General features: G+C 46.4%; 2 protein-coding genes and 1 long non-coding RNA gene across 3 annotated transcripts in view; 2 read left to right on the forward strand and 1 right to left on the reverse strand.

The window, feature by feature from the left end:
* The window catches only part of LOC144943503 (vasoactive intestinal polypeptide receptor-like), a 34,511-nt gene extending 24,156 nt beyond the window's left edge, over window positions 1-10,355 (reverse strand). Inside the window, exon 1 of the mRNA XM_078871019.1 lies at window positions 9,167-10,355. Within this exon, the coding sequence (XP_078727145.1) occupies window positions 9,167-9,214 (48 nt within the window). The 5' untranslated portion in view covers window positions 9,215-10,355. The remainder of the gene's footprint in view (window positions 1-9,166) is intronic.
* Window positions 10,356-10,795: 440 nt separating this feature from the next.
* LOC144943591 (uncharacterized) lies at window positions 10,796-17,558 on the forward strand. The gene is made up of 3 exons (XR_013639511.1): window positions 10,796-10,831; window positions 14,621-14,759; window positions 16,251-17,558. It is a non-coding gene; the product is annotated as an uncharacterized LOC144943591 (long non-coding RNA).
* Window positions 17,559-20,477: 2,919 nt separating this feature from the next.
* The window catches only part of CFAP221 (cilia and flagella associated protein 221), a 54,965-nt gene continuing 48,261 nt past the window's right edge, over window positions 20,478-27,181 (forward strand). Inside the window, exons 1-2 of the mRNA XM_078871024.1 lie at window positions 20,478-20,650; window positions 21,925-22,025. Coding sequence (XP_078727150.1) covers window positions 20,485-20,650; window positions 21,925-22,025 — 267 coding nt within the window. The 5' untranslated portion in view covers window positions 20,478-20,484. The remainder of the gene's footprint in view (window positions 20,651-21,924; window positions 22,026-27,181) is intronic.

Here is a 27,181-nt window from a genome sequence, read left to right on the forward strand (position 1 = left end):
AAATAGCAGCATCCTGAGTGTGTTTCACATCGCAATGTACACGTGTGCGTTGCAGCAAGCAGGGTGGCTATCGCATACCTGTCAACCTCTTATCAGTGCCTACCCTTATTACAGACAAATTCAGACCTTATTGGTCACCCCGTGCACTTATAAATCTTATAAATCTCAACGTTCATCCTACAAAGTCACAAGGGAGAAACACACTTTTTTTGCCCGTATTGAAACGGCTGTACGGCATAGGGACCTGAAAACTCAATTTCCCCGTATAAGAATACGGGATAAAGGGGCCATCCATTGAGTAGGAACGCAAAAATCTGTCAAAACTTGACCTCCCTCCCTGTAGGCACGCGTACCTTTGACACCCCCCGCCCCCCCCGAATCCTATAGAACGGCCGATATTTAATCCACGCAGAAACGATCAAGGAATAATAATATTAACGTGTTTAAGCAAACGGATAGTCAACGGCCGGACTATCTAACTCATTTGAAGGCCAATGTAGACAAATTATTATCGAGGCTTCAACCCCCCCCCGCCCCGTTTCCTGTGCGTACGCACATTGTCAGTAGACCCCCCCATACGCAAGCGAACGCGTTTGGGTTAACCCCCCCTCCCCCCTCCATGCGTACCTACTAAATGGATGGCCCCTACGTACTAAATGGATGGCCCCTAAACCGTATGGGATGACAGCTCAGCTTTGGAGTGTAATTGCTACGGGCGCTGCACGCGCATTTGCGCGGTGACGTCATCCCGTCGCCATTCCAGCCGTGCTGTGACGTCATCGCCTCGAAGCAACAGCCTTGAGTAACTATGATGTCACGTATTCAGGTAGCCTTTTAAATACAAATCAATTGGCGGGGGGGGGGGTTTGGAAACGCAATCTTCTGGAATATTCTACCGATACAAACGCGAGTCACCGACTCCGCGGGGATGTTTTGGGCTCCGATCGGTTTGATTTGGACGCTATTCAATGGACAATGTATTGGAGCAAAATGTTGTTCATTGAACTTCCTCGGCACGAAGAAGCCCGTGGTGGTCTCGTGCGCGTTGGAGCCACCCGCCCACCGCTTGCGAGACCCAGGGCATTAAAGATACAACTTTTGTACAATGCGAGATAGAGGACAACGTCTAAAATGCCCTCTGGGTATATTTGCATTTTACTGGCAACGACGCCTGCATATTGCACCCATGCAGCGAAAGTTGACGCAGTGATTATTACTTAATACCAGCCTTGCAATTTATACTTGTCCCTGCCAGTAACCCTAACCACCGAAACGCCGCTAAATATGAATACCGTACACATCATTAATAGTACATCTGACTATACAAACCATCACACTTTGTTTGTTTGCTGGAACATGCTCCACTTTGTAGTCATGAAATGAGAATTCGACCTTCAGATTTCCTGTCGGCCATGGCCACGCTTTCCAAAACAATGCAATCCTGCAACGTTGTCTTGGTTTTTTCGGTAAAGTCACGTAGAAGGGAGATAATAGAATAATAAAAATAAAACACAATCAAATAATGCTCACGACGTTTCGGCCACAACACAAGCAGCCGTCCTCAGGTGAAAGACAGGTCTGTCGGAAAGACAGCGTCCGAAACGTCGTGAGAATTATTTTATTGTTTTATTTTTATTATTTTATTATCTCCCTTCTACGTGACTTTACCGAAAGAACAAAGAAGATGAATCCCTGCAGTCACGAAAACTTTAAATCGAAATTTACTGCAACTGGGGAATGCGACCGCCGCACAGGTATCCGCTCGCTCACTCCCAGAACTGAGAAGAGAGGCAGGGCGACTTGGAGGCGTCGTCAGGAGGAGGAGGCACCACAGACGGGCACGAAAGCAGCAGCAGCTACTGCTGCTGCAGTTACTCGGCGAGCCACTGCCACATTGAGCCCCCAGATCAGAGGTCGCAACCGGGTACCCGATACCTGGCTACCCGTACCCGGCCGGGTACGGGTACCCGTTTGCGACCCTGGTGCGGCCGGGTACGGGTACGGGTAGGCTGTGAGTCACTGGTGAGTAACTGTTTGTCACTCATTTCCCAACGTCTTGTCTCTTCTCACAATTCAAGTTCCTAGAATCAACCTACCCGCGCCTGCAACATGGCTTCATCCCAGAGGTCGCAATCAGGTACCCGATACGCGTACCCTACCCGTACCCGGCTGGGTACCCGGCCGAACCCGTACAGTACCCGTACCCGGCCGGGTACGTAACCTACGTACGGGTACGGCCGGGTACGGGTACCCGTTTGCGACCCTGGTGCGGCCGGGTACGGGTAAGGAATCAAAACCCGTTTGCGACTTCTGTCCCAGATCTCTGCCGTCCACTATATATACACACACAAAAAGGCGGTATCATTACCCGTCAACCCACCACGGTTTAACCCCGTCTTCTTGTACAGGGAAACTCAGATTTCAGGTCCATTCGGCGTGTGGTCGTTTCGATGCTGGCAACAACAAAAACATTCGATTTGTTTGTGTTTCTCCCTTGTGATGAGACTTTTTTAGGATGATCGCTGAGATTTATAAGGGCACGGGGGGTTTACCAGTAAGGTCTGAATTACTACTATAATGAGCCAAGAATGTCTGTGTGTAACGCGCGTGACGTCACTCCACAGGCCACACCCTCCATCATTAATATTCATGAGCGGGTGGATTTTTACAGTAGCGCAGAAGGTCGAGCGGAAAAAAAAATTATTTTCGCAAATTCACTTTAAGTTTGACGTTGCTTTATTGAAAGTGAATCTTATAAATAAGTATACGCAGCAACAAATTGGATTGGTGTCTTTATGTATTTCTTCAGCACTTGAGACAAAAAGTGAGTCTAATTTATGCTTCTACATTGTGGTAGAATAGACATTTCTCGGTGATTTTCCAGATATTGTATCGAATTCAAATGTATTTCAACCCCAGCGACCAAAAGCAGAAGAGAATAAAGTATCGGAGCAGTGAATTTGAACAAATTTAAGGTCAGTTATATACAGTGCTACAGTGAAATGCAGTGAAATGTTTCATGACATACTTTTGTGCAAGATTCACTGCTATTAAATTTACACAAGATACAAGGATACTCTGCTCCATTTTTTCGTAAATATTACAGCTTCCATCCTAGGATGGGCAAACGAGCTAGTTGGTCTATAATAAGGTAGGGCACTGATAAGGAGTTGACAGGTGTGTAGTGGTGAGTATAGTGGTAAGTCTATTTGTTTGTGTTTCTCCCTTGTGATGGGACATTGTAGAACGAACGTTGAGATTCATAAGGGGCACGGGGTGACCAATGAGGTCTGAATTGGTCTATAATAAGGTAGAGCACTGATAAATTGTTGACAAATATGCGATATTGGCCAATGGTTGTACGCGTGAGAGGAAACTGAAGCACTTGGAGGAAACTCACACGTGTGAGATGGAAACACAGTATCCCATGGAGATGGAACAGATGGAGTCCCCATTCGCTGCGCCACCGGGTTTCACACCATCTGTGTGTGATCCACCAACCCTCGCCACTGCCTCCACAGCGCTGGATTACAGGTGTGTGCGCCGTGTATGGTGATGTTTGAAATCCTGACCACCCCCCCCTCCTCCCCCCCGAGATTTAGTCCTATTGTGTAGATTAATTATTATTTTTTCCCAAGACATGCTCTTCCTCTATATTGTCATTTTATTTCACCTGAATAGAGTAGTATTTACGTACAAAAAAATCGGTTGCCATAGAAACGGCGCGAAAATTACGCGAAAGCTCATAATTAAGCCCTTCTTAAGGGCAATTGCCTGAAACGTCACCGATTATAATTCATTTTAAGGGCACGCAATGTGGTTATTGACGAGTGTGTTGACTTGTTGTTGATGATTGTGCTCGTGTGCCACTGTGAATGCAGCAGCATCCAATAATTTGTTTAATAATTAAGCGGACAAAAATGTGCATTTATATTTTAGAGTAAACACTCGTCAATAAAACTGCAGCCTTAAAAATTAATATTCATATATGTATATAAGATAGGTGACGTTTTGGGAAATGTCCCATCTTCTTTATAGCACGTGTTATGAAGAACGTCCATTATCTGAAACAACAATTGTATATTTCTCTTTAAGGCCTCAGTCTTATTGATGAATGACATTTTGTGTTCTGTAAAAACCGTGCTTGTGCACGAATGCCGACGCAGCAGGAGCATCACCAATGACGCGTGTGTATATATTCATGAAGAGCGATTTGGGTGTTTGGGTCAATTTCAGAAAATAAATGAGTAGTTTCACTTCTGCGGTTATTTCGAACCTCGTAAATAATGTCGAAACATTTTTCCCCATTTGTGTTTGGCGTATAAAAGCTCCAGTGATGTTTTTTTCTCACGTGGCCATATTTGGCTCAGTTGCCTTTGATTGAGTCCCTATAGATACACCCCGCTTTGGCACATTGAGCCATAGAGTGCAAGCTACTCCTGCCACTGTTCTTCACAGCTGAAGTGTGTGAAGCGTTCAGAAGGACGGTGACCGTGGTGACAGGGATGTTGAAGCCATCTTGGAGCACGAATAACAATTTCCGCAGTCGTCGTTTTCTGACGACCGTCGCAATTTGGAGTTTCAAAGTCTACACGTCGTACATAATTTGGAGCTTTCGTGACTGCAGGAATTACTCTTTGGTTCTTTCGGTAAAGTCACGTATAAAGAGAAAATAATAAATTAAGTACTAGCATACGACGTTTCGATTACAACACAAGCAATCATCATCAGGTATAAATGAAATAGAAACACAAATCTAGTATACTTAGAAATGTAATGTAATACAACAGAGAGTCGGATAACATAACAATCAACACCCTACTTGGTTGATTACGTTCTTCCTGAGAATGCTACATTTGAGAGAGAGATAAAACACAGACCAGAGACATATAGACAGACATATAAGTAGAGACAGATATCACAGAGATACATAGAGAGAGAGAGAGACGTACATAGGCACACAGAGAAACCACGTCTCTGTGTCGAGGCCTTAAATAGAGAGAGGGGGCGGGGGCGGAGAGAGAGGGAGGGGTTAGAGAAATTAGCATGTCAATGAGTGGCACGCTGTCGAGAGGGAGATGGACAACAGCCGAGACACACAGAGAGCAGAACATAAGAACGACAAAACGAGTGGAGACAAAGTACACTAAATCAAATACATCAAGAAACCAGAACTTCATTATAATTAGTATACGTGATTATAAGGATTGGGATAACCATTCCACTTAGATTACTTAAGGGCAGAATATATACTGTATTTGTTACTGACGAGTGTAGCGTTCAAACCACCACTGCGTTGTATCAGGTGTGTTTGTTTTGATTTAATTAGTGGATATGTTTCCGTCTTGGGATTCCTTCATCCATCGTAATTATTTTTCAAGGAAAATCGCATTGAGCGAGGCATGTTTCCACTCGGTTCCTGAATCTGGACGTGTGGTCAATCCCATTAACGATCGTTTGTTCGCCTTCACGTTGGCGATAGCTAGAGGACCCGGAGGACAAACCCCCTCCACGCATTCGAGGGGATGACACTCAACACTGCCACCTCTGAGCGACATCTTGCACCGCCGCACCGACAACACATGAAAAGCCCAAGTGGTGGACGTCATCGTCAGCACCACCAGCATCGTTATCTTGCCGGTGTCACAAATCTGGAACGCAGGTGTATCCATCTCCATTGAACGTTGATGGTGCGTGTGGAGTGTGCTGGTGCATTAACGTGGCAGTGAATAGAGATTAACTCGATTGAATAACTTAATACTCTATGAATTAATATAGACGTTTAGAAGACGACACGTTAGAGATGTAGCGAGGCACCTCAAAGTAGATGCGTGCGTGTGTGTGAGCACGGCTAACATCAGTCAGTGGCAAATGGTGTGTTAAACTAGTCCCGGGTCTTTCCCCTCGGGCAACTCAGCGTTACAACGAACACACGATGTGATGTGTGCACAACAGCACTGGGGAGACAAAGGTGGCCATGCGTGGTGCTGGCTACAATATCTTGTGGTACAACGATCTCGGCTTAATAGATGCTCGCTAACAGCACCTGCCCCAAGAGACTATATGGGTTTTTTTTGTATTTGCGTGCGTGTGCTGTTTGCATCTTATAAAAGAGCGCGGCCATTGCACTCAGAGAGGAGATACTCGAAGGAGATGCAAGGAAGACGTGAGACACAGCGAGGAGACACAAGGAGACGGAGTGAGACACAGGGAGGAGACACAAGGAGACGGAGTGAGACACAGGGAGGAGACACAAGCGGACAGAGAAGACAACAACGAGGCTCCACGTTGACGAACGGGGGGGGGGGGAGACACAAGGAGACGCAGTGAGACACAGAGAGGGGACAAAGAGACGAGACGGTGGAGACACGTGAATGAGACGCAGGTTGGAGACGGAGAAAAGACACGGAGAGATTCAAAGCTGATGCAGATAAGCATATATGATAATGGTGATGCACGGATGTTGTTGATAATATATGATGATCATGGTGTTTGTTAATTATATGATGATGATGATATGATCAAGGTGATGTTGACTATAATGTTGATAATTATATTATGATATGTTGATAACGATATGATGATGATCATGATGATGTTGATAATTTAATATGACGAGCTTGTTTGCCCGTCCTAGGACAGAAGCTGTAATATTAAAGATGCACATTTGCGTTTCCGTGTGTGATTGTAAAATCTGTTAGGAAATGCTGGCTGCATGTAAATACATGTTTCTTGACTTATTAAATGAAATAAAGGGCTATCAGCATTCTGTCTAAGCATTGTGTCCAACATTTCTTGTCTCTGGCGAGCTCTCCATCTCTGCTGTCTCTCTCTTTGCAAACGGCGTTTCTGATCTGCGGAATCTTCGTCCTCCATGATGTTTGGCAATCCTGGGCTGACGTATTTAGATATTACGACACTCAACGTGCTCCAGCAGCTGGAACACTGCGAATAAGCTTCCCTTACGCTTTTGTAGACACTGTATCGGGCCAGGGTGATCTGCAGAGGGGCCAAATCTCGCTAAAATTGACGCAAAAGAAGCATTAAAATAGGTACATTTTTTTAACGAGGGACTCTTCGATATCTTACACAATTGTCGAAGGCAAACAATCTCTGTGGCTGTATAATTGTAAAAAAAACCGTTACTTAACTTTAGCACTGTTTTCAAATCACCTGAAGCTGTTAAGTCGAGTGGTGATAGTGTCCGAAGTAACTTAGCAAATAACGAAGACCAAAGAGAAGCATCAGAGTTACGAAAAAAAATGATCGGAGTGCAATTGTACAATCTCGTGTAAATGTAATGGCAGGGAATATTGAAAAACATAATGTCATCGAACACTTCACTGCATTTCACTGTAGCACTGTATTCATGGCAGTGAATGTTGCACAAAAGGAAGTCATAACACACCTGGCGGCATTTGAGCGCAGCACTGCATTAATGGTAGTGGTTGTTGCACGCAACTATGCCAGAAAGCACCTGACGTAATGTAACAGTAGCACTGTCTTTAGCGGACATTCAATTACTTGAAATTCACTGCTCTGATACTCAGTTATATTCCGCTTTCGCTCGCTGGGGTTTGAAAACAGTTGGAATTCGATCTAATGTCTGCAAAGTAGCAGAGACGTGTTTAATGTTGCATAATTAGGAGGCGTAAAGTAGTCGTGCCTTTTGTTTGAGGTGGCGAAGAAGAAAATACAAGGCACGAAATGCACTGCGAAGCAGCGTATAATTACTAATTGCCTTATGTTATTTAAAAAAAAACAGGCGGACATGAATAATAATGAGGGGGGCTGGTCCACGTGGAGTGACGTCACGCGCGTTACACACTGACATTCTTGGCTCATTATATTAGTTAATGAGAACACGGCCATGATGATGTTGATAAAACGATCATGACGATGTCGATAACGATAATCGACCTCAGAGGTCAACTCGGGGTCGAGAATGAGAGAAGCAGCCGCGAGATAAAAAAATATATATTCATCGCCATTTCCTGTGACGTCTCAATGATCTCTTCACTGGTAGTCACAGAAACATCTAACCCCCCCCTCCTCATCTCCCGTGACATCTCCCGTGACCACCCACTCCTATTTCCCCCGTTATATATCCACATCGTCAACGCCATCCCTCCGTGACATCGCATTGTAGCCAACAGCCCTGCCGTGGCTACCAATCCCTCCATCTCGCCGTGACATCTCCATGTGTCTCGCCACATCCGCTTGTCACGACTCCCTGTCACACTCACCCTTACCAACCCCGTCCCTTCGTGACATTCTCCCCGTAACCACGCAATCCGTGCAGTCTTCGTGACGACACCTCCGCACAATCACGCGCAACATTACCCTGTAACCACAAAACGCTCGTGTCTCTTCGTCACACGGCCATGCAGCTATCCCGATCCAACTTGTGACATCTCTCCCCGTGACTGCCCAGCCTTCCGCAACCGCACAATCCCCATCCCCCTGCAACATCTCTACGTGTTAAATCTCCATCCCCCAATGACGTGTGTAACCACTCGACCCATTCATGCCTTCGCTACATCGCTCCGTGACAACCATCCCTTCCACCGCCGACCACTCAACCCTTAACCCCCATTTCTCCCGTGCCACCACCTCTGTGTAACCCCCCCCCCCTCCAGGCCGTGACATCTCCCGTGACCCCCCCCCACCCCCACCGTTGCTCAAGACGCGCACGTGCGCGGATTCCTAAGCGACCGCTTCCATTTCTCCTCCTGCTCCCATTCTATCCTTGCGCCTCGAACAATCACCACCACCATCGTCACCATCGTCACCATTCCCTCTCCGTCGCATCTCATGCCGCCACCACCACCACCACCCAGCCCCTCCTCCCCAACCGCAGCCCATTCCCCCGTGCTCTCCGCTGGCGCCCTCTGAGCGCCCAATAAATTAATTATGACATCAATTACCGAGACGCGTGACTCGCGTCAATTCATTACCATCACCGTGCATTTGCGCTCCGCGGTGATGGGGTGGATATCTCTCCATCTCTCTCTCTCGCCACAACCGCGAGTTCATATCCATCACATTGCCCTCTGGAGAGGGTGGGGAACGGGGGAGGGGGTGGGGGAGGGGGCGGGGCGGGGGGGCAAGGTGTAGGGCAAGAGGGCACGGGTTGGGGGGCACAGCGGGGGCACGGGCCGCTTACCGCTGCGAGTTGGGCGAGGAGCAGCAGGGTGGCCACGGTGGCTGCCATGGTGCCGCGTCTCCAGGGTTTGGATGGCTCTCCGCACCTCCGCTCCGCGCCTCCCCCCTCTCTCTCTCTCTCGCTCGCCCTTGCGCGTTGGTTATTATTCAGTGGCCGTCTTCACTGGGGTGGAGAATGCCCCGCCTGAGCCGCCTGAACCGCGTGGCCGCGTGGGTGACCGAGTGTGACCCGGGTGACCGGCTGCTAGGATGACCCGGGTGGGTTGATATCCCCGTGACTTGACTGACTGACTGTCCGCGCGTGAATTTGCGCGTTTAATCGACCGGGGGTGGTTGTCGGTGAGATGGCTGGGTGACTGCGTGGCTTGGTGACGAGGTGATCCGGTGACGAGCAGGTCTCGTACGTGACCGCGTGAGTGGGCGACGAGCTTGTTACGTGACCGTCCGGTTACACATCTATTTGACCGGACGGCTCAAACGACTAATTGATTCGGGTGACGAGGTGCGTATGCGTCTGGTGTGGTTCACGCGTGACTCGGTGAGCGGGGGTGACCTGTGTCGTGTCGAATTGACCGGGGTGGGTGACCAGCCTGGCGAAGCGATTGACCACGTAACGTCTGCCGCGACTCTTCACGCCACCATCGTCGGCGTCTCCGATGGGATCCCCGGCTCAGCTCCTGAGTGAAATGCGGCAGCGGCAGCAGCAGCAGCGATGGGGGAGAGAGAGAGAGGGAGGGAGAGAGCGAGAGAGGAGGGGGAGGGAGTGAGGGGGAGAGAAAACTGCCCCCCTCTCTCTCCGTCCCTCTCCGCACCTCTCCGTGATGTCGACTCGAGCCGCCTCCTCCACCTTTGTGTCTGGGTGTCTCTGCGCGTGTCTCAACGGCTGCGCGTGTCTCTCTCTCTATGCGTGCGAGTGTGCCTGCGTCGTTCTCTCAGATGCGTATGTGTCGATGAGGTGTCTGCGTCGATCTTGCTGCGTTCCTCTCTGTGTTTGCGTGGCCCTCTCCATGGCTGTGTGTGCGTGTCGGCGGGACTCCGCGTATGTCTGCGTCTCCGTGTGTGCCCGTATCTCTGTGTCCCTCCATCTCCCTCTGTGTGTGTACCTCTGTGTCTTCGTGTCTCTTTCTGTCTCTCCTCACGTCCCCTGTGCTTACTCCATTACCTTTAGACTCTCGTGTCTCCCTGTCTCCCTGTCTGTCCTCCCCGTGTCCCCCTGTCTCCCCTACCCGAGTCTCCCTGTGTCTCCCCGTGTCCCCCCGTGTCCCCCTGTGTCTCCCTGTCTCCCCTACCCATGTCTCCCCGTGTCCCCCTGTGACTCCCTGTCTCCCCTACCCATGTCTCCCCGTGTCTGCCTGTCCCCCCTTCCCGTGTCTCCCCGTGTCCCCTACCCGTGTATCCCTGTGTCTCCATGTCTGTCCTACCCGTGTCTCCCTGTGTCCCCCTGTCCCCCCTCCCCGTGTCTCCCTGTCTCCCCTACCCTCCCTGTGTCTCCCTGTTGTCACCTTGCCTCTCCTGCCGTTACGCAGCGGCCTAATGTGAATTACACGTTGACTCCCGGGTTCAAAGAAGGGGTTTGGGGAGATGCTGCCGCGGATTTCTTATATTGTCACCGAGAGACGGCGCGGCAGACGCGCGCATTGCCGAGACTGCGAATTGCTTCGGCCCGGTACCGATGCAACCCAAACATTCCACCGAGCCCGTCACGACACACGGCCTCCCGCCTCCACGCTCCCGGGAGGCCGTGTGCCTCGCCTGCTCATGCGAGTGTGAAGCTTTTCTCGCGAAGTGTGCATTACAAATAAAATGTTTTTAATAATTTTACATATTCTTAGGTTTTTTCGGTAAAGTCACGTAGGTAAAAATCTAAATTAATAAAGCGTGCTGTGACGGTTCCACCTGAAGACGGAAGCTTGTGTTGCCTCCGAAACGTCGTGATTTTTATTTAATGTTACTTTTATTAATTTAGATTTTTTACCTACGTGACTTTACCGAAAAAACCTAAGAATATGAATACTTGCAGTCACGAAAGCTTCAAATCTAGAAATAATTTTACAATCACGATCGCGCACCAACATAACAAACACGGTGACGACACTGCATTGCCATTGCACCTCCGATCGACACGGTTGGCTACGTACGGTACGAAAGAAGTTCAACGTAGACTCAATGCAGGTGAACCAACGGGAGTGACGTCGCAGTCACGGACAACGGGCACCGTAATCGGATCCGAATGTTTTTTTCTTTAATCCTGCAAGAGAAATCCGATGAGCTATGAAGCTCTTTTGCACAGATGCCCAGTAGGGGCGGGTCAGCGGGTTATATTAATCTCCGTTTAGCACGGTCGGTTTCACATGGCGGTAAAGACGTTCAGCATAAACACACACAAACGACGATAGGATTGCACAATAGAGAATAGGTAAGCACTCGAGATGAATGAATAAACAAATAACGTATGTAAGTAGAAATTGCACAAGCACGTACATTCCTGCCGATTTGTCAAAACACCAAATTCAAGCTTGGGGCAAGGCAGCAAAACAACAACAACAGTTCCATACCACAGCGAGACAACAACGGACAGTCCCTCAATTACATAGACACGCCGGAGCACATGTTTTATTTTTGCATTCCAGTTGATGGATCGTGGCCTAGGGCCGTGCCACACTAACGCGACCACCACCGTCGTTTCGATGGTGGTGGTCGCGTAATTCAAATAATTCAAATCAAGTTTGGAAAAAGAATGTTTCAGAATCCATGCGTATGCACGTGTTTTTGTCTTGTTTAGCATTCCTTCACCAAGCTTCACCTATCAAATAGGATCCGGGAATGGCATCGCTAACAGGTGTACTTGTGGGCTACTATGTGACCCATAGTTTGTAAGCCACTGACACACCTCCCCATTGTAGAACTATTGCTATCCCTCGCCTCGATTCACACAGCACAGTGCGGCCATGTGTCACTTGACATGTGAACACGCGTGTTTGCATGTTGTTTGTCTTTCATATAAACCCCTACACGCACCCATTGGTCAAACCATCCCAGCCCCGATCCCCTCTGCAAACAAATACCATCACACACCCACCGACAACCGTCAACCCTACCCTGGGCCACGGCGGGGTGACGGGGTGGCGTTACGAGTTGCAAGCCACACCAAAGATCCCCCCGTGTAGCCTCGACAAACTTTGGGGGCAAAGTGCTGTGGCACGGTCAGCACCGGGCAGCCTTTGTAGATAGTTAATACACCACATCAGCTACCCGTTTGAAGTTCAGATATTCGTTACTGGTGTTCACCGTGGGCAAGAATCGAACTCTAGTGGTCGGGTCCGTAGCGCATCGCACTAACCGCTACACTACCGCTCCCCACTCACACGAGGCAATGCAACTGTAGTAAATATACTTCCCCTCCCGTTACGTATTTTCACATTGAACTAGAGTACAAAACAAATTAACAATGACTATTGCAATTTTCAAGAATCCTGCCGTGGTGTAATGGGTGTTTATCGAACATTGGACGTGCAATCCAGAGGGTCGCCGGTTCGCGCGATTGATCTCCGGGCGCGGGCAGGTGAAAACAACCTCGTAGCCTCCTCTGTACACCGTCCAGCGGAATAAATAAATGGGCTTTACATTTGGACTTAAAACATTCGTGACTGCAGGAATTAATATTCTTGGTTCTTGTGGTAAAGTCAAGTAGATAGAAAATACAAAATAGACAAAAAATAAAATAAATTTAAATTAAAAATAAAATAAAAGCAAAAAAAACCCCACGACGTTTCGATCGCAACACACGCGGTCTTCATCAGCTTCATTAGGCGGATGAAGACCACTTGTGTTGCGATCGAAACGTCGTGGGATTCTTTGCTTTTATTTGTATTTTATTTTTTGTAAAAATCTACGTGACTTTACCGAAAGAACCAAGAATAGAAATGGGCTTTACACCACCACGGTAAGTTTGCGATCGGCAGGTCGCGTGCGGTGGGGTAAAGTGTGGATACCCCCTCCTCTGGAACCGATGGGAAGCTGTCGATCTCAGTGCAATACGCACGTGCGCAGCAACGGGCAGAGTAGCGGTGGAGAGGCCGCTGCAAAGGAGATATCGGCGACGGAAACGGCCACGTGCTCCAACAGTCCGAAAGCTCGAGGGGGTTAAAGGAAGAGAGGCACCTCGCTGTCCATCTTTAATAGCGGGGACTTCGCGTTGAATCTGTGATGTTCACGGGCAGACGAGGACCCAACTGCGCGAACACGCGCACTGCCCGGGTGCTTCGACAGTTGGAGGCAGAAGCGCTTTAATTGAATCTGCATAAGCTACAATATAGGGTTACGTGGTGCTTACAGAGCACGGCAAAATCATACTAGATATATATAACCATATCAATTATCTAGGAGATGGCCGGGTGGGGTGGCTCAAAGGTCAACGCGGCGAGCAAAGCTCCGCGCAGAGAGCCTGGGTTTGAATCCGGGCAATGTCGATGGTGGTCTCGGCTCGGTCACCACGATCGGAGCACACGTGACAAAAAATAATCGTCTCGTCGCTTCACATTTTGTTCCGCGCCCCATTTGGCTGAATTCAGGATCTTGATTGGTAATATATTTTCGTCGTCAGATCTGGTAAGTAAAATGCGCGTCAATAGCAATAATAACATTAAAATGTGTGACACGTCATGGGACCTCCTTTGCCAGTACCAAAATATACTAATAGGGGTTTTCCCCTTTTTTTTCTGGCAACAAAACTGACACCTTTTGCAAGGAATCATGTTTACATTAACCACAATACTTGCAGTCAAATGCAAACAAAAAACAATACTCTGATAATTTATGCATTGTCCTTGAAACTGATTGGTCCACACCAGAGACGCCTTTCTTTAGAGCCTAGTCTCATATGGTGTTCGACCAGATGACGGTCAATTATTGAAGTTGCCACGTGAACACATGTGCTGGGTTCTTAACGCATCAGCACAGCGGTGTGTTTGAGAGCAATCCACGACATTCACCTATTGGGCAGTCCGAGGCATGACTGGTATTTACAACCAGCACCATCAGGCAGAGCGGGTGGGAACAGTTCTGCCCCCCACCCCCTCCCTACTTGAAGGGATGCTAGAAGTAGTTTTGCGGTATCTACTTCCGTGAGCCATTCTCTGCGAGCGATCCAAGTGACCAATTCCTTTCACACGATACGGCACGCGGCACAATCAAGGACAAACTTGAGCGAAAAATAGAAAAGAGTTCAACTGCCTCAACAAATAAACGTACTGTGGTCAAGTTTCTTTATTTAGCGGGGCGTGGTGGGGGGCACGCTTGTTTATCCAGGGTTGGTGGATCACGCGTAGATTAGCGAGTGAGTGTATACTTTCTTTCTCCAGACAGGGATGGAAAGTGGTCGGCAGGTCGCAGTGCAGCAAATGGGCTGTTTACCTCGACATTTACATGTGAACTCGTTGTACGTGTGAGTACTCAGGTTTCCTCTCCACACAAAACGCAAGATCCAGTCGCGTCGCAGAATATTTGCTCGCTCTTGTAGAGAGAGGACGACTCGGAGGCGACAGGAGGATGAGGAGTCACAAACGAGCAGCAGCAGCAGCAGCAGCCACGCGGCGGTGAGAAGCCGGAGTTTACTAACATTTGCCCAAGCTCTGCGTTCCTCTATTCAGTAGGGCTGTGTCGCCCAATTCAAGAGTGTATGTGGGGTGAAACCGGAACATCCGGCGAAACCCTGCGTGTGCGAGGGGGCCAACACTCTATCCCCACACAGGTGGGATGAAATACGGAGTCCACATGTTTGCTGGACCGCCTCCTGGAGAGCCAGGGGTCTGGCTTCCTCGACATCTGTGTGTGATCCAACAACCCTCGTTGTCGCCTCCACACAGTGCTGGATTCCAGGCAGCCAGGTGCAGCACAACCAACCACCGCCCGGCTGGCATTTAAGCCAACGCTGTGTGGCTACGCAGAGTTCTGTTATGGACTGCGCACGCGGCTGCTGTCAGGCCATGCTGTTAGGCGCTGCTGTTTATGAAGCGTCTTAACGGTGTTTGCATAACCCTATGAACTGGTGATGCAATTCACACAAATGCGTGAAAAAAACCGCTGGCTAATCTATAAAGCACATCTATCCTAGCTACAGGAATACACAAGACACAACGAATGTTTCTATCATTTGGATACAGTACAGATGATACACATACCTACACAGGTGTACCTGAACCATGTTAGATACACCTGTAGTAATTAGCTGTATCAGGATAGGTGCACTTGTAATAATAGGATAAAAAAACCTGTTATTATATTTTGCTACTGGCAAAGGAGGCCTCATGATGAGGTACACTTGTATTATTCGCATTTGTCAGGATGGGATCACGTGTACCAGAATAGGTACAACCTGTATCATTTACATGTACCTGGTTAGGTTCACCTGTGTCAAGTTGTATTCGGCTGTGCCAACACGGGTTTAAAGCTTTGCTTTATTTGTGTAATTGATTATTTTTCAGCGCTTTGTGTATCTGCTGCTGGTTGAGGGCCTCCCAACACAGTTGGGGTCGTGGGGGGTTATTTGACCATACTTCGCCACGCTGGTCAGTGCGGGTTGGTGAAGGCCATCGGCGTGTATTCCCAGTTAAATGAGTCTGGTTGTTTTGCAGTTGATCGGTTCTTGGCGACCCCGCAGGGAAGAGCCACGGTCCACCTCGCAATATATCCCTGGACCCAAATTACCATTGCAATCAAATGCATTTACAGTAACTGATTTGCCTGATTTGATAAGTCATCGCAGTCTTGTATCTGATGTTATCCTGGTACCGGTGGTTGCCACTGCAGAGTAAGCCGGGCCGTATGTCTCAAGTCAGCCTAGGTCTATTAACAACATTGTGGACTTTTTCTGTTATAAAGTTCAACACGGCAATACCGGTACGAGACCTCGGATACGAATTAATTCCTGTCAGCACCTGTACTTGGGGATGCCACCTGTACTTGTAGATATCACATGTCACCTATACTTAATGGGGGTTGATCCGGGACAGGTGGCAACCCCAAGTGCAGGTGACAACTGACAGGTGGGGGCCCCACGTGGTCGCGTGTCACGTGGCGTCATCCAGGAAGTGGGTGTTTGGTTTCCATGGAGACGAGCGGCACTGAAGACGCGGCGGAAACCGCAGCAACAATCACTCGACTACAGCAACTACAGCAGCAACATCTACAGCAGCAACATCTACTACAGCAACTACAGCAGCAACAACTATAGCAACTACAGCAGCAACATCTACAGCAACATCTACTACAGCAACCACTACGATAGCAACAACATCTACTACAGCAACAACATCTACTACAGCAACATCTACAGCAACAACTACGATAGCAGCAACATCTACTACAGCAACAACATCTACTACAGCGACTACAGCAGAACATCTACAGCAACATCTACTACAGCAATATATACTATAGCAACCACTACGATAGCAGCAACATCTACTACAGTAACTACTACTACTACAGCAACATCTACTACAGCAACATCTACTACAGCAACCACTACGATAGCAACAACATCTACTACAGCAACAACAACTACTACAGCAACATCTACAGCAACAACTACGATAGCAGCAACATCTACTACAGCAACAACATCTACTACAGCGACTACAGCAGAACATCTACAGCAACATCTACTACAGCAATATATACTATAGCAACCACTACGATAGCAGCAACATCTACTACAGTAACTACTACTACTACAGCAACATCTACTACAGCAACATCTACTACAGCAACCACTACGATAGCAACAACATCTACTACAGCAACAACAACTACTACAGCAACATCTACAGCAACAACTACGATAGCAGCAACATCTACTACAGCAACAACATCTACTACAGCGACTACAGCAGAACATCTACAGCAACATCTACTACAGCAATATATACTATAGCAACCACTACGATAGCAGCAACATCTACTACAGTAACTACTACTACTACAGCAACATCTACTACAGCAACATCTACTACAGCAACCACTACGATAGCAACAACATCTACTACAGCAACAACAACTACTACAGCAACATCTACAGCAACAACTACGATAGCAGCAACATCTACTACAGCAACAACATCTACTACAGCGACTACAGCAGAACATCTACAGCAACATCTACTACAGCAATATATACTATAGCAACCACTACGATAGCAGCAACATCTACTACAGTAACTACTACTACTGCAACTACTACTACAGCAACTACTACTATATCAACTACTACTACAGCAACTACTACTATAGCAACATCTACTACAGCAATATATACTACTACAGCAGCAACAACTACTACTACAGCAACTACTACTATAGCAACTACTACTACAGCAACTACTACTATAGCAACATCTACTACAGCAATATATACTACTACAGCAGCAACAACTACTACTACAGCAACTACTACTACAGCAGCAACATCTACTACAGCAGCAACTATAATTACAACAGCAGCAACTACAGCAACTGCAACATCAGTGACAGCACTATCAAGAGCGTCAACACAACGTACACAGTAAGAGCACCCTTAACACTATCAACAGTAGCAGCAGCAACATCAACACCATCAACACGCACAGTAGTGACGGCTACAGCTGCGGTAGTAACATCAGCAGCATTAACCACCGTATTGAATGGGAAGTCATTCACAGCAGCACCGGCTATAATATACAAAGACAAAGATCCCCCGTATAGCATTAACATCCTGTAGGGGGCAAGTGCTGTCAGCGAGCAGCACCTATGAAGGCCGGCACGGGCACACGAGGGGTGGGTGGCCAACACCACGCCAGGCCGCCTTTGTCTCCCTAGTGGCGATGTTTACACACCGCACCAGGTGCTCATTTGAGGCTGAGTCGACCTAGGGGAGGCTCGGGACCAGTTCAGATAATCGTCACTCGGGTCGCCGGGTTCGTAGCGCAGCGCGCTAACCGCTGCACCACCGCTCCCCAATAGTCTATACACACACACAGCACCACCAAGAGTAGTAAACACAGAGAGAACACCAACACAATGTGACAGAAGCGACGACGTCTTTGACAACAAAGACATCGATGCAGCAGCAGCAGCAACACTCACGACTGCGCCAACAACAACAACAAGATCAGTGTGGTATTAGCCACACCAATGTGACCCGACATTCGTCAATAAGTGACGGTGTGACATCACCACAGCGCCCGTGCCAGGCTAGGTCCACTTTGAGGCTACGTGAAGTGTTGAGGGCTCGCTGGACAGGACGTGCCACGGGTTGACTGACTGAGATGACTGGCAGATGCACCAGCTGTACCCCCTACTGACAACTCTGCTATAGCAATGCGGCACAGTATTTGCCAACGCAATATCAACAGTAGCATCATCACGGTGTTCGTGGCAAGGGCAGTGATAATAGTATTGTTTTAACAGCAGCAGCCACAGCAACAATAGCAATGCCGGCGATTTTAACAACAGCAGAAGTAACAGCAAGGGTAGTTAACGAACGTGTGAGAGTAATACTGGAATAACAGCAACTTGTAGTAACATCAATATTAACATGTTCTTGGTTCTTTCGGTAAAGTCACGTAGAAGGGAAACAATAAACTAATACAAATATAAAACAATACAATTCTCACGACGTTTCGACTGCAACACAAGCAATCATCATCAGGTGTGAAATCCACAGTTACCCTTCTACGTGACTTTACCGAAAGAACCAAAAATATGAATCCCTGCAATCACGAAAGCTTTAAATCAGCAATATTGACATTACTGCAGTCGTAGCTTGGGCAGTAGCGACAAGCAGTATTAGCAGTACAGGTACTATCGTCAGGGTCGTATCAGTGGCGGCGCTTGGCATCATAATCAGAATATGTATTGACACCGGAGGAATCCGATGAGCTATAAAGCTTTTTTTTCACAGGCTGTCCAGTAAAAACGTCACAACAACAAACAATACAAGAAAAACAAGATCGTAGTGCAAAGTTTAATAAAGGTAAACACATCACCAAAACACGTAAAACTAAACCATCCCCATCCTACCAGGCAAAGCCACTGAGGTGTTAACCTATGTAAAAGCACAAGCAGAGTGGGCCAGATAGCTGAAGGCCCCCCTTGAATTAATTGATATACAATCGTGGTGAGTCTAATATGAGCTCAAATTCAAATCTTAAAAAAAACTACAAGCTATCGCAATTAATATAAAACCTCAATTGACGTCTCATCTCTATCTTGTCAGCATCGATATCTTCTCTCCCTCTCACTACTACAACGAATTTATTGTCTATATTTCTCCTGTCATATCACCAGGGTTTCATCAATTGATAAAAGGGCCCTCAGAAATCAATTCTGTTTGGGTCCCCCAACACCACTGGTAGTGATAGTAGTAGCATTGGCAGCAGCAGTAACACTCACAGCAAGTATTCTCAGCAGCAGCAGCAGTAAGAAGAACAACCCTGTGCACTTCTCAGCATGGATTGTGTTTCATCAAAATACATGAACACTTAGTCCACAAGATGAGCAATATGCCAGTAACAAACATGGCCCAATAAATGTGCCGGGTGGCTCAAAAGAGTCTGAATGGCTGAAGGACACTCCGCTGGCGGCTGCGGAGATTGGGGGTTTGAATCCAGATTTTAGACACCTTGTGATTAAATTTTGATTTAAAGCTTTCGTGACTGCAGGAATTAATATTCTGTGGGTCTTCGGGTAAAGTCACGTAGATAGGTTCAAAGAAAATAACAAAAAACTACAACGTTTCGATCGCAACACAAGCGGCCGTCATCAGGAAAAGGGGGGCCTGATGACCGCTTGTGTTGCGATCGAAACGTCGTAGTTTTTTGTTTTTTTGTGATTTTCTTTGAACCTATCTACGTGACTTTACCGAAAGACCCAAAGAATAAAAAATATATAATTGGTGGTTGTTTTCTCTCTCATCTACTTTGCCACAGTTTGGTGTGAGTTTACCACGTGTCAATCCATTATGTGTGTCCATCCATTGGTGCCCATGGCACTTCGTCAGTTAATTTCAGTCCATTCCAGACCATTTGCAGTCATTGATGATAATATCCTACATTTTCCCAATGATGTTAGTTTAACACACAAGACGCAGCTGTTGGACAAGGATGGATAATATCCATTTTACTACTTTGCCCAATTTGGTTAAGTAGGCTATTTGGCAGGGCAGGTCGAAGTGCCCATGTGTGATCTTTCTCAGAGCAGGTGTGAGGACCGTGCGGACTCCGCGTGTTCATTGAATGAAGCGAGTATATTGCCGTGCCACCATCTGCCAGGTGCAGCCGCACAATGCAGGCCGTGGCGAGGCCCTACTCCTCGGGGGAGCTGAGCAGGTGGAGGCCAGCACTCCAACCCCAGGATCACCCAGACCCCGCAAGGCCTTCTGCTCCCAGTACCACAAGCCCAAGCCTCGGAGGGCCCCGTAGGCTGGTGCCCAACCACTTGCTCCAAACAAGTGAGTTCTGCAGACATCTCTGTCCGCTGCTTCTGCCTGCATTACACAGCGCAGAGAGATGTTGATATCATTGTATGCGGCTCGTGCTGCGTAGGATTTGCGGTTGCATTGTAAACTCTCCAGTGTGTTTCCCAGTTGTACCACGTCTTGTTTGGCATCTGGTTATTATTCACATATGTATATATAAGTTACACTAAAGATAATTAATATAATGAGACAGAATGAGCAACATATTACATATATTTGATTTATAAATTGAAACGCAGCCCCGAGTCTTGACTATTCATTGAATCACTGCAGGAGTGAGGGGGAAGTGAATTATTTGATGCTTGGCGGATACACACATCCCACCATCTCGACGCCTTCAACATTGCCAAAACTCAGTATGCAGCTAAATACCAGCCCACGCTGAGATGGCTGTTCCTGTACAAGAGCCATTAGGGTGGCAGGGTGGCAAGGTGGTAATACTTGTGCCTCACAGCTCAGATGCGTAGGTTTGATTCCCGACTAGGGAACCTTTCTGTGTGCAGTTTGAATGTTCTCCCCCCCTATTTGCTTGGGTTTTTTTCAGGTTTTTCAATTTCATGCAATTTAATTGGTATTGGCCAAGCATCCCAATGCAAAAAAAAGTTGCCTGCAAATTTCTCATTTTGGATGCACAAAGCAACATTGTCCTTGACTGCAAAAAATTGGGAGTACCTATCTGAAAAAAAAATTAGGCTCAGTGAGGCTTTCCTGGGTAAACAAGCATAATTATTATTACTTATTATACAAATAGCCAATTTCACGTGTCATGGTGGAGATGCTTATAGATTCAGACCTGCCCCGAACGAGCGTATAAGAAATAGTTTATTTCGGAACCATTCAATGTAATTCGATAACTCGTTGCTCAGTAATATGAACTTTATGTGCATTTCTCATGAATAAATTGTAAGTGTTTTAAATTTCATAGCGTGTTGAGCAAAGGGCCCCGGAGAGAATGCCGTTTATGCTGCAATACGTGCACATGCATTCTGAATGCACGTGCAACCCACCCTTGCAGCTTTAGAGATTAAACACACCTTGTCAAATCAGCGCCGTTTTATCAGTAAGGTTATGAAATTTCATTTATTTCGCTTCCGTTCTGTTTTTTTTTTTACTACAAAGCCTTGCCGTTATCAGAAAGAACCGCAGCGGTGGCGGTGCACCTTTGAATTTGATAATTTCACATTATTATGACTGCTTTGTCATTTCGCGGTAAAGGTCGCGTTCCAAAAAATCTGGCCGTTTTGCAGGAACCTTCAGGAACATTGTCAAGAACCAAGTGGTCGAGGCCAAGCCTGGGATTCTACATTTCGGAGGCTACGAGCTGGGGAAACAGCATGCACAGGACGTGGTAACTCCCGCCTCCACAGCCACCTCTGCCGCTCACTCTTCCCGGCCTCGAGCATTGCCAGACATAGATGCGCACCTGCCCATTAGTATTCTGCTTTGGGTTTTTCCCAGGATTGTTCCCTTTTTGGGGTAGCTGTCCTGGGAAACATTTAAGTCTCTGCGGGACATTAACGGTCCTGGCTTTTTTCAGGAGCAGAATAATATACCACTGAAGACAAGGCATTTACATGTAGTTCTCCCCTGTCCTGGTATTGTGATCTATTTTTATTTCCTGCAATATGTCCTGGCTTCTATGTACCTTTGTACCTTGGTGGGGGTAATCCTACTTCTACCTTCCTTTGAGTTTCCACTGTACTTTTAGTACCCACCTGGTTCTTTTGTCAAGGCACTCTTCCCCCTCCAACCCAGCTTAAATATACGCTGCCAAGCCTGGTGGTGTTCATTCAGACGCTGTCTTTCCGACAGACCTGTTCTTCACCTGAGGACGGCTGCTTGCGTTGTGGCCGAAACGTCGTGAGAATTGTATTTTATTATGTTTTATTTTTATTATTTTATTATTTCCCTTCTACGTGACTTTACCGAAAGAACCAAGAAAATGAATCCCTGCAGTCACGAAAGCTTTGAATCGAAATTTACCCACCTGGTCTTGATTCCTCACCTGGTCCCGAGGCCCCGTCATGGTGAGTTGACAACTGTAGATCGACAGTGCACGCAGCAACATCACCACTGATGCTCAATTACACGTGTTTAGTGTCAGATGGGGGATACCATTTATAACTGGGGGGTGGGGCGTTCCATAACAGCATGCCAGAATTTCTGCTGCAACAAAGTGGTAACAGGGTAACTCGAATATAATTGTTTGTCTTTTCTCTATGTACATATTCCCGTACAGCCCCCGGACATAAGTGTATCCAATATAATACTGTTGGTATTCAAATGCTGTATATAAAGATGCTGTACAGGAAGGTGTACATGCAGATGAAGAAGACTTGACAATGGGGAAGGGAGTAAGAGGTATAAGACTGTAGATCAGAAAGGGAAAAGAGATAAGAATGTGGCTTGATGCGATTGAGAAAAGCTATGGCAAGTGCAGCAATAGCCGTTGTTGTGCAATGCTGTTTTCAAACGCCTCTGTTCCACGTCGTCACCAACCTTCACTGAGCAGTGTGATGAAATATGCTCAAATAATCCCCACCACCGTGTCAGCATGGGGAGGCCCTCATCCAACAATGGATCGATAAAATGACCATACATCTACATAGACCAGAGACAGTCAATCCTAAGCAGAAGGGATGAGTAAAATATTGAGCTTCGACTAGTATCGGGCAAGAGAATCAGCAGCATGAGTGCGCAGAAGGGGAATTATAGCGAATCAGGACAGCGGCAGAGAGGAGCAAACTCCCTTTGTTGAGTGGAGGTTTACTTGGGGTTTCCAAATACGTGCTTGGTTGCTTGAGTGGCCATCACTTGAAGGAGAGTCAATCAAGGCGAGAGGGAAGAGGTAGGCCGAGGAAAGTCCGTAAAGCATCTGGACGAGTGAAGATGATCTTGTAGTTTATCCAGGATTTGATTGCGAGCCAGTGGAGGCATCTCGGGATTGGAGGGATGTGGTGTTGTTTATGGGTGTCGGTGAGAAACCGTTTACGGGTGCGGGGAGATGTCGGGCCAGGTGATGGGATACTGTAAGGGTAGACGTTGGAGATCAAGTGTCGGCTGTGCAAGAGTCATTCAATCTGTAATTGACGAGTCAAAACCCATCAAAACAGACTAATAATGTGGGCTGGAAAACTGTAAGTTTCAAACGAGACAGAAATGTGTAAAAAGCACGCAGCCTTTGCGCGCAAGCGAAAAACCATCAGCATATCATGAAGAAGTGCATGTTCATCTTCAGCAAATGCAAACATTGTGTTGTTACACATTTCTTCGTCTTGTTTGGAATATGTGGTTTTCCCGGCCTGCACTATGATTCTGTCATGATGGGGTTTTTTCTCGTGATTTTCGCATTTAAAATTCGTTGGCATTAGCCAAACTCATGCTCCCCATCGTGGGGATGTGGATACTCAACATGTATGGTTCCCAGAGGGAGATTGCAGCAGTTAACATGGGTGACTATGCTGTGCTGATGAGTCCTAATCATGATAAACCAGTCCACAGTTGTCCATCACTGCATTATCTCTGCTGCTGTCAGTCGGTCACATTTGCTCACATGTTTTGAGATGGTGGCCGAAGATAAGAAGACCACAATGCAATTATACTCTTTGGTTTTCTTTTTTGGTAAAGTCACGTAGGTAAAAATAAAATAAATGAAAACAACGACGTTTCGGGCGCAACACAAGCGTTCTTCTTCAGGTGGGGACAACGTAGCGAAAGCACAATCGCTTAAGTGTGTCTAAGAGATGGCTGTGACGAGGAATTATATAGTCGCGGTGGATGGAGGGAGGGGGGCAATGGTGAGTGTGTGGTCGGGCTGTGGACTGGTGCAACGATGTGAGGAACGGGGAGGGCGTTGGGAGGTAACACATGGAGCTCAAACTGAAGCTTTGTGATGCAGGGGGCGGAAGTAGATAAGAAAGCTAAGATTAAGCAGCCTTTTGTTATGCTGCCAGGGGGGGAAATTAGAAATGCACAAGATGAACACTAACGTGTGGTAATGGTGATGGTAGTGTGTGAAGCTGGGGGTAACAGACCGGGAATAAGGATATGATTATGAAAATAAATCTAAACTGGCTGTCTAGCAGTAAACTGCACGGCAGCTAAAGTTTAACTTGGTTAATTACATCCTTCCAATGATTGCTCAATTTGAATCCCTCATCTAGGTTGAAGTTATGTCTATGTTTGTATATCTGGAAAATTGGAAAGGCGCAAGCTAAACTTGCACGCTCGAAATAACGTGTGGCAATGGTGATGGTAGTGTGTGAAGCTGGGAGTAGAAGACTGGGAATATGGATATGAATATGAAAATAGATATAAACTGGCTGTCTAGCAGTAAACTGCACGGCAGCTAAAGTTTAACTTGGTTAATTACATCCTTCCAATGATTGCTCTATTTGAATCCATCCTCTCGGTTGAAGTTATGTCTATGCTTGTATATCTGGATGGCTTCATGGACAAATCTTTGGTAGTATCCAGGAGGCTTGCAGAGTACCTTGGTATCGGAGAACACAATGTCATGAGAACCAGCAGTATTATAACAGTGGTCAGCTACGGCCGAAGAATTCGTCCTGCCGTGCTTCAAATCCGATTTGTGCTCGCGAATGCGGTCAGAAATATGTCGTTTCGTCTCCCCGATATAACAATCACCACAGGTGCAACACCAGGGTACTGTAAGTCAGGAGACACCAGGGTACTGTAAGTCAGGAATGACATCCTTTACGGATGGGATCAGATCACGGATCTTGTGTACTGTACTGAATCGGACCTGGATCTTGTGTTTGTTCAAAATTTTGGAAATCTTTTTGGTAACGCCTGTTATGTATGGCAACAATGCAATTCTTCAGGAGATGATGACGGCTTGTTGGCATACACACGATGGCCGTGTGTGTTTTGCACAGACTGTATTTTTGTCATGTAGAACAGTTTCAGGAACTGATAGGAGTATGCAAATAGTTAAGTATTGTAACTTAAATAGCACCGGTCATTGTGACCTTCATGATATTGATCTTTTTCAATTTCAGGACATATTTTGAGCCACTGATTGTCTGCTCGTTTAATTGTTCTGCAATCTGTATCAAGCAACCATAGGACACGCTTTGTCCAAATTTACCACAATTCTCCACGACGGTACGTAATGTTTTTTTTTAAGTGAACAGGCCTCGTGGTGTTGGTGGATTGACTCTTGCCACCCAATAACATTTGGAAATCTCGCCGCATTTGCTTAACAAGCCATATACCCTGCTGATGAGATTCAAAAAGTGAATTCCAATCCAGGGTTCAGCTGCTGCTACCGTTGCTGGAAAATATAATTCCAGAAGACTGATTGGCAAAGGATTTCTTTTGATGTGCGCTAGACTTTGGGCTTTTTAATTGATCTCCATATTTTGACGTTCTTTAAACATGATAGAAATATTTAATGGCAGTTTTTTTTGTTTTAATTATAGTTTCCTTTACTGTAAATCTGTCACTTTTAAGTTTTGTGGCTTTTAAAATAAATAAGCAGTGTTTATGTTTCCATGATTTATTTATTTTTGCTGTCATTACCGATTAAAATGCTTTATTGACTACATTTCATTGCCATAATTACGCGCATTTGTTTTTATTAATTTGTGCAGAGTTGTGTAATTATTGCCACATTGTGAATTTGCTAATTTTAGTCGAGTGATATATTGTTACGGTTATTGCATTGCTGCTATGAACTTTATGACATTTTTCTAAGTCTATTTGAAAAAATGTTTTTTATGCCTTAAAGGGGTATTTATTATAAAGTTTTATTCGTGGTTTCATCGTCAGCCATTTCCTATTAACTGCTGGATAACATCCTTCTCAGACTCTCACTCTCCCCCATGGTCCTTTGATGCCAAAATGTAAATTCTGCATGTGATCGGATGTAATTGCTCCGTCTTCACAAGAGTCGTCCTCCCATGTAAATGCTCCTCTTTGCCTGCTACTCCATCATCAATCCCGACCATCAGCCATCATCCCTTCTATCAACTCCCAAGGATGACGTAATTAAATGTTTATTGACAGCTGCCACTGGGGGTGCCCATACAAATGTTTGAGATGAGATTTGGTGTAAGTCGCCGATTGCGTGTGAAGCGCTCTGAGATTCCTCGGCGTAAAAGAGGGTGGCTCAATCAAAAACAAATCATTATTATTATTGTTCGTTAACAGTCAATGTGATGTGTCTGCTTTATGTTTATCCTCTGATCCATGTGCCCCTTTTCCCATCTCTTGAGTGGAAAGAGACAAATGTGTATCACATACCACAGTGTCTGGCTTTTATTGATTTTAAATGGCATTATATTCACTGAAAAGCTAAAGCAATCATCAAAGCGTTCACAACCCTAGGCATTTCATAAAGAAATGCATGAAGCAACTGCTACTTCGAGATGGAGTAAATATAGAGGAAACATACAATTCAGAGAAGTCAGATAAGGAGGTCTGCACTCAGAAAATCTATTCATAGCAACAACATAACATTTTATGAAAATAGTTTTTTTT

Source organism: Lampetra fluviatilis, chromosome 31 (genome assembly GCF_964198595.1).
Source record: "Lampetra fluviatilis chromosome 31, kcLamFluv1.1, whole genome shotgun sequence".
Taxonomy (NCBI): Eukaryota; Metazoa; Chordata; class Hyperoartia; order Petromyzontiformes; family Petromyzontidae; genus Lampetra; species Lampetra fluviatilis.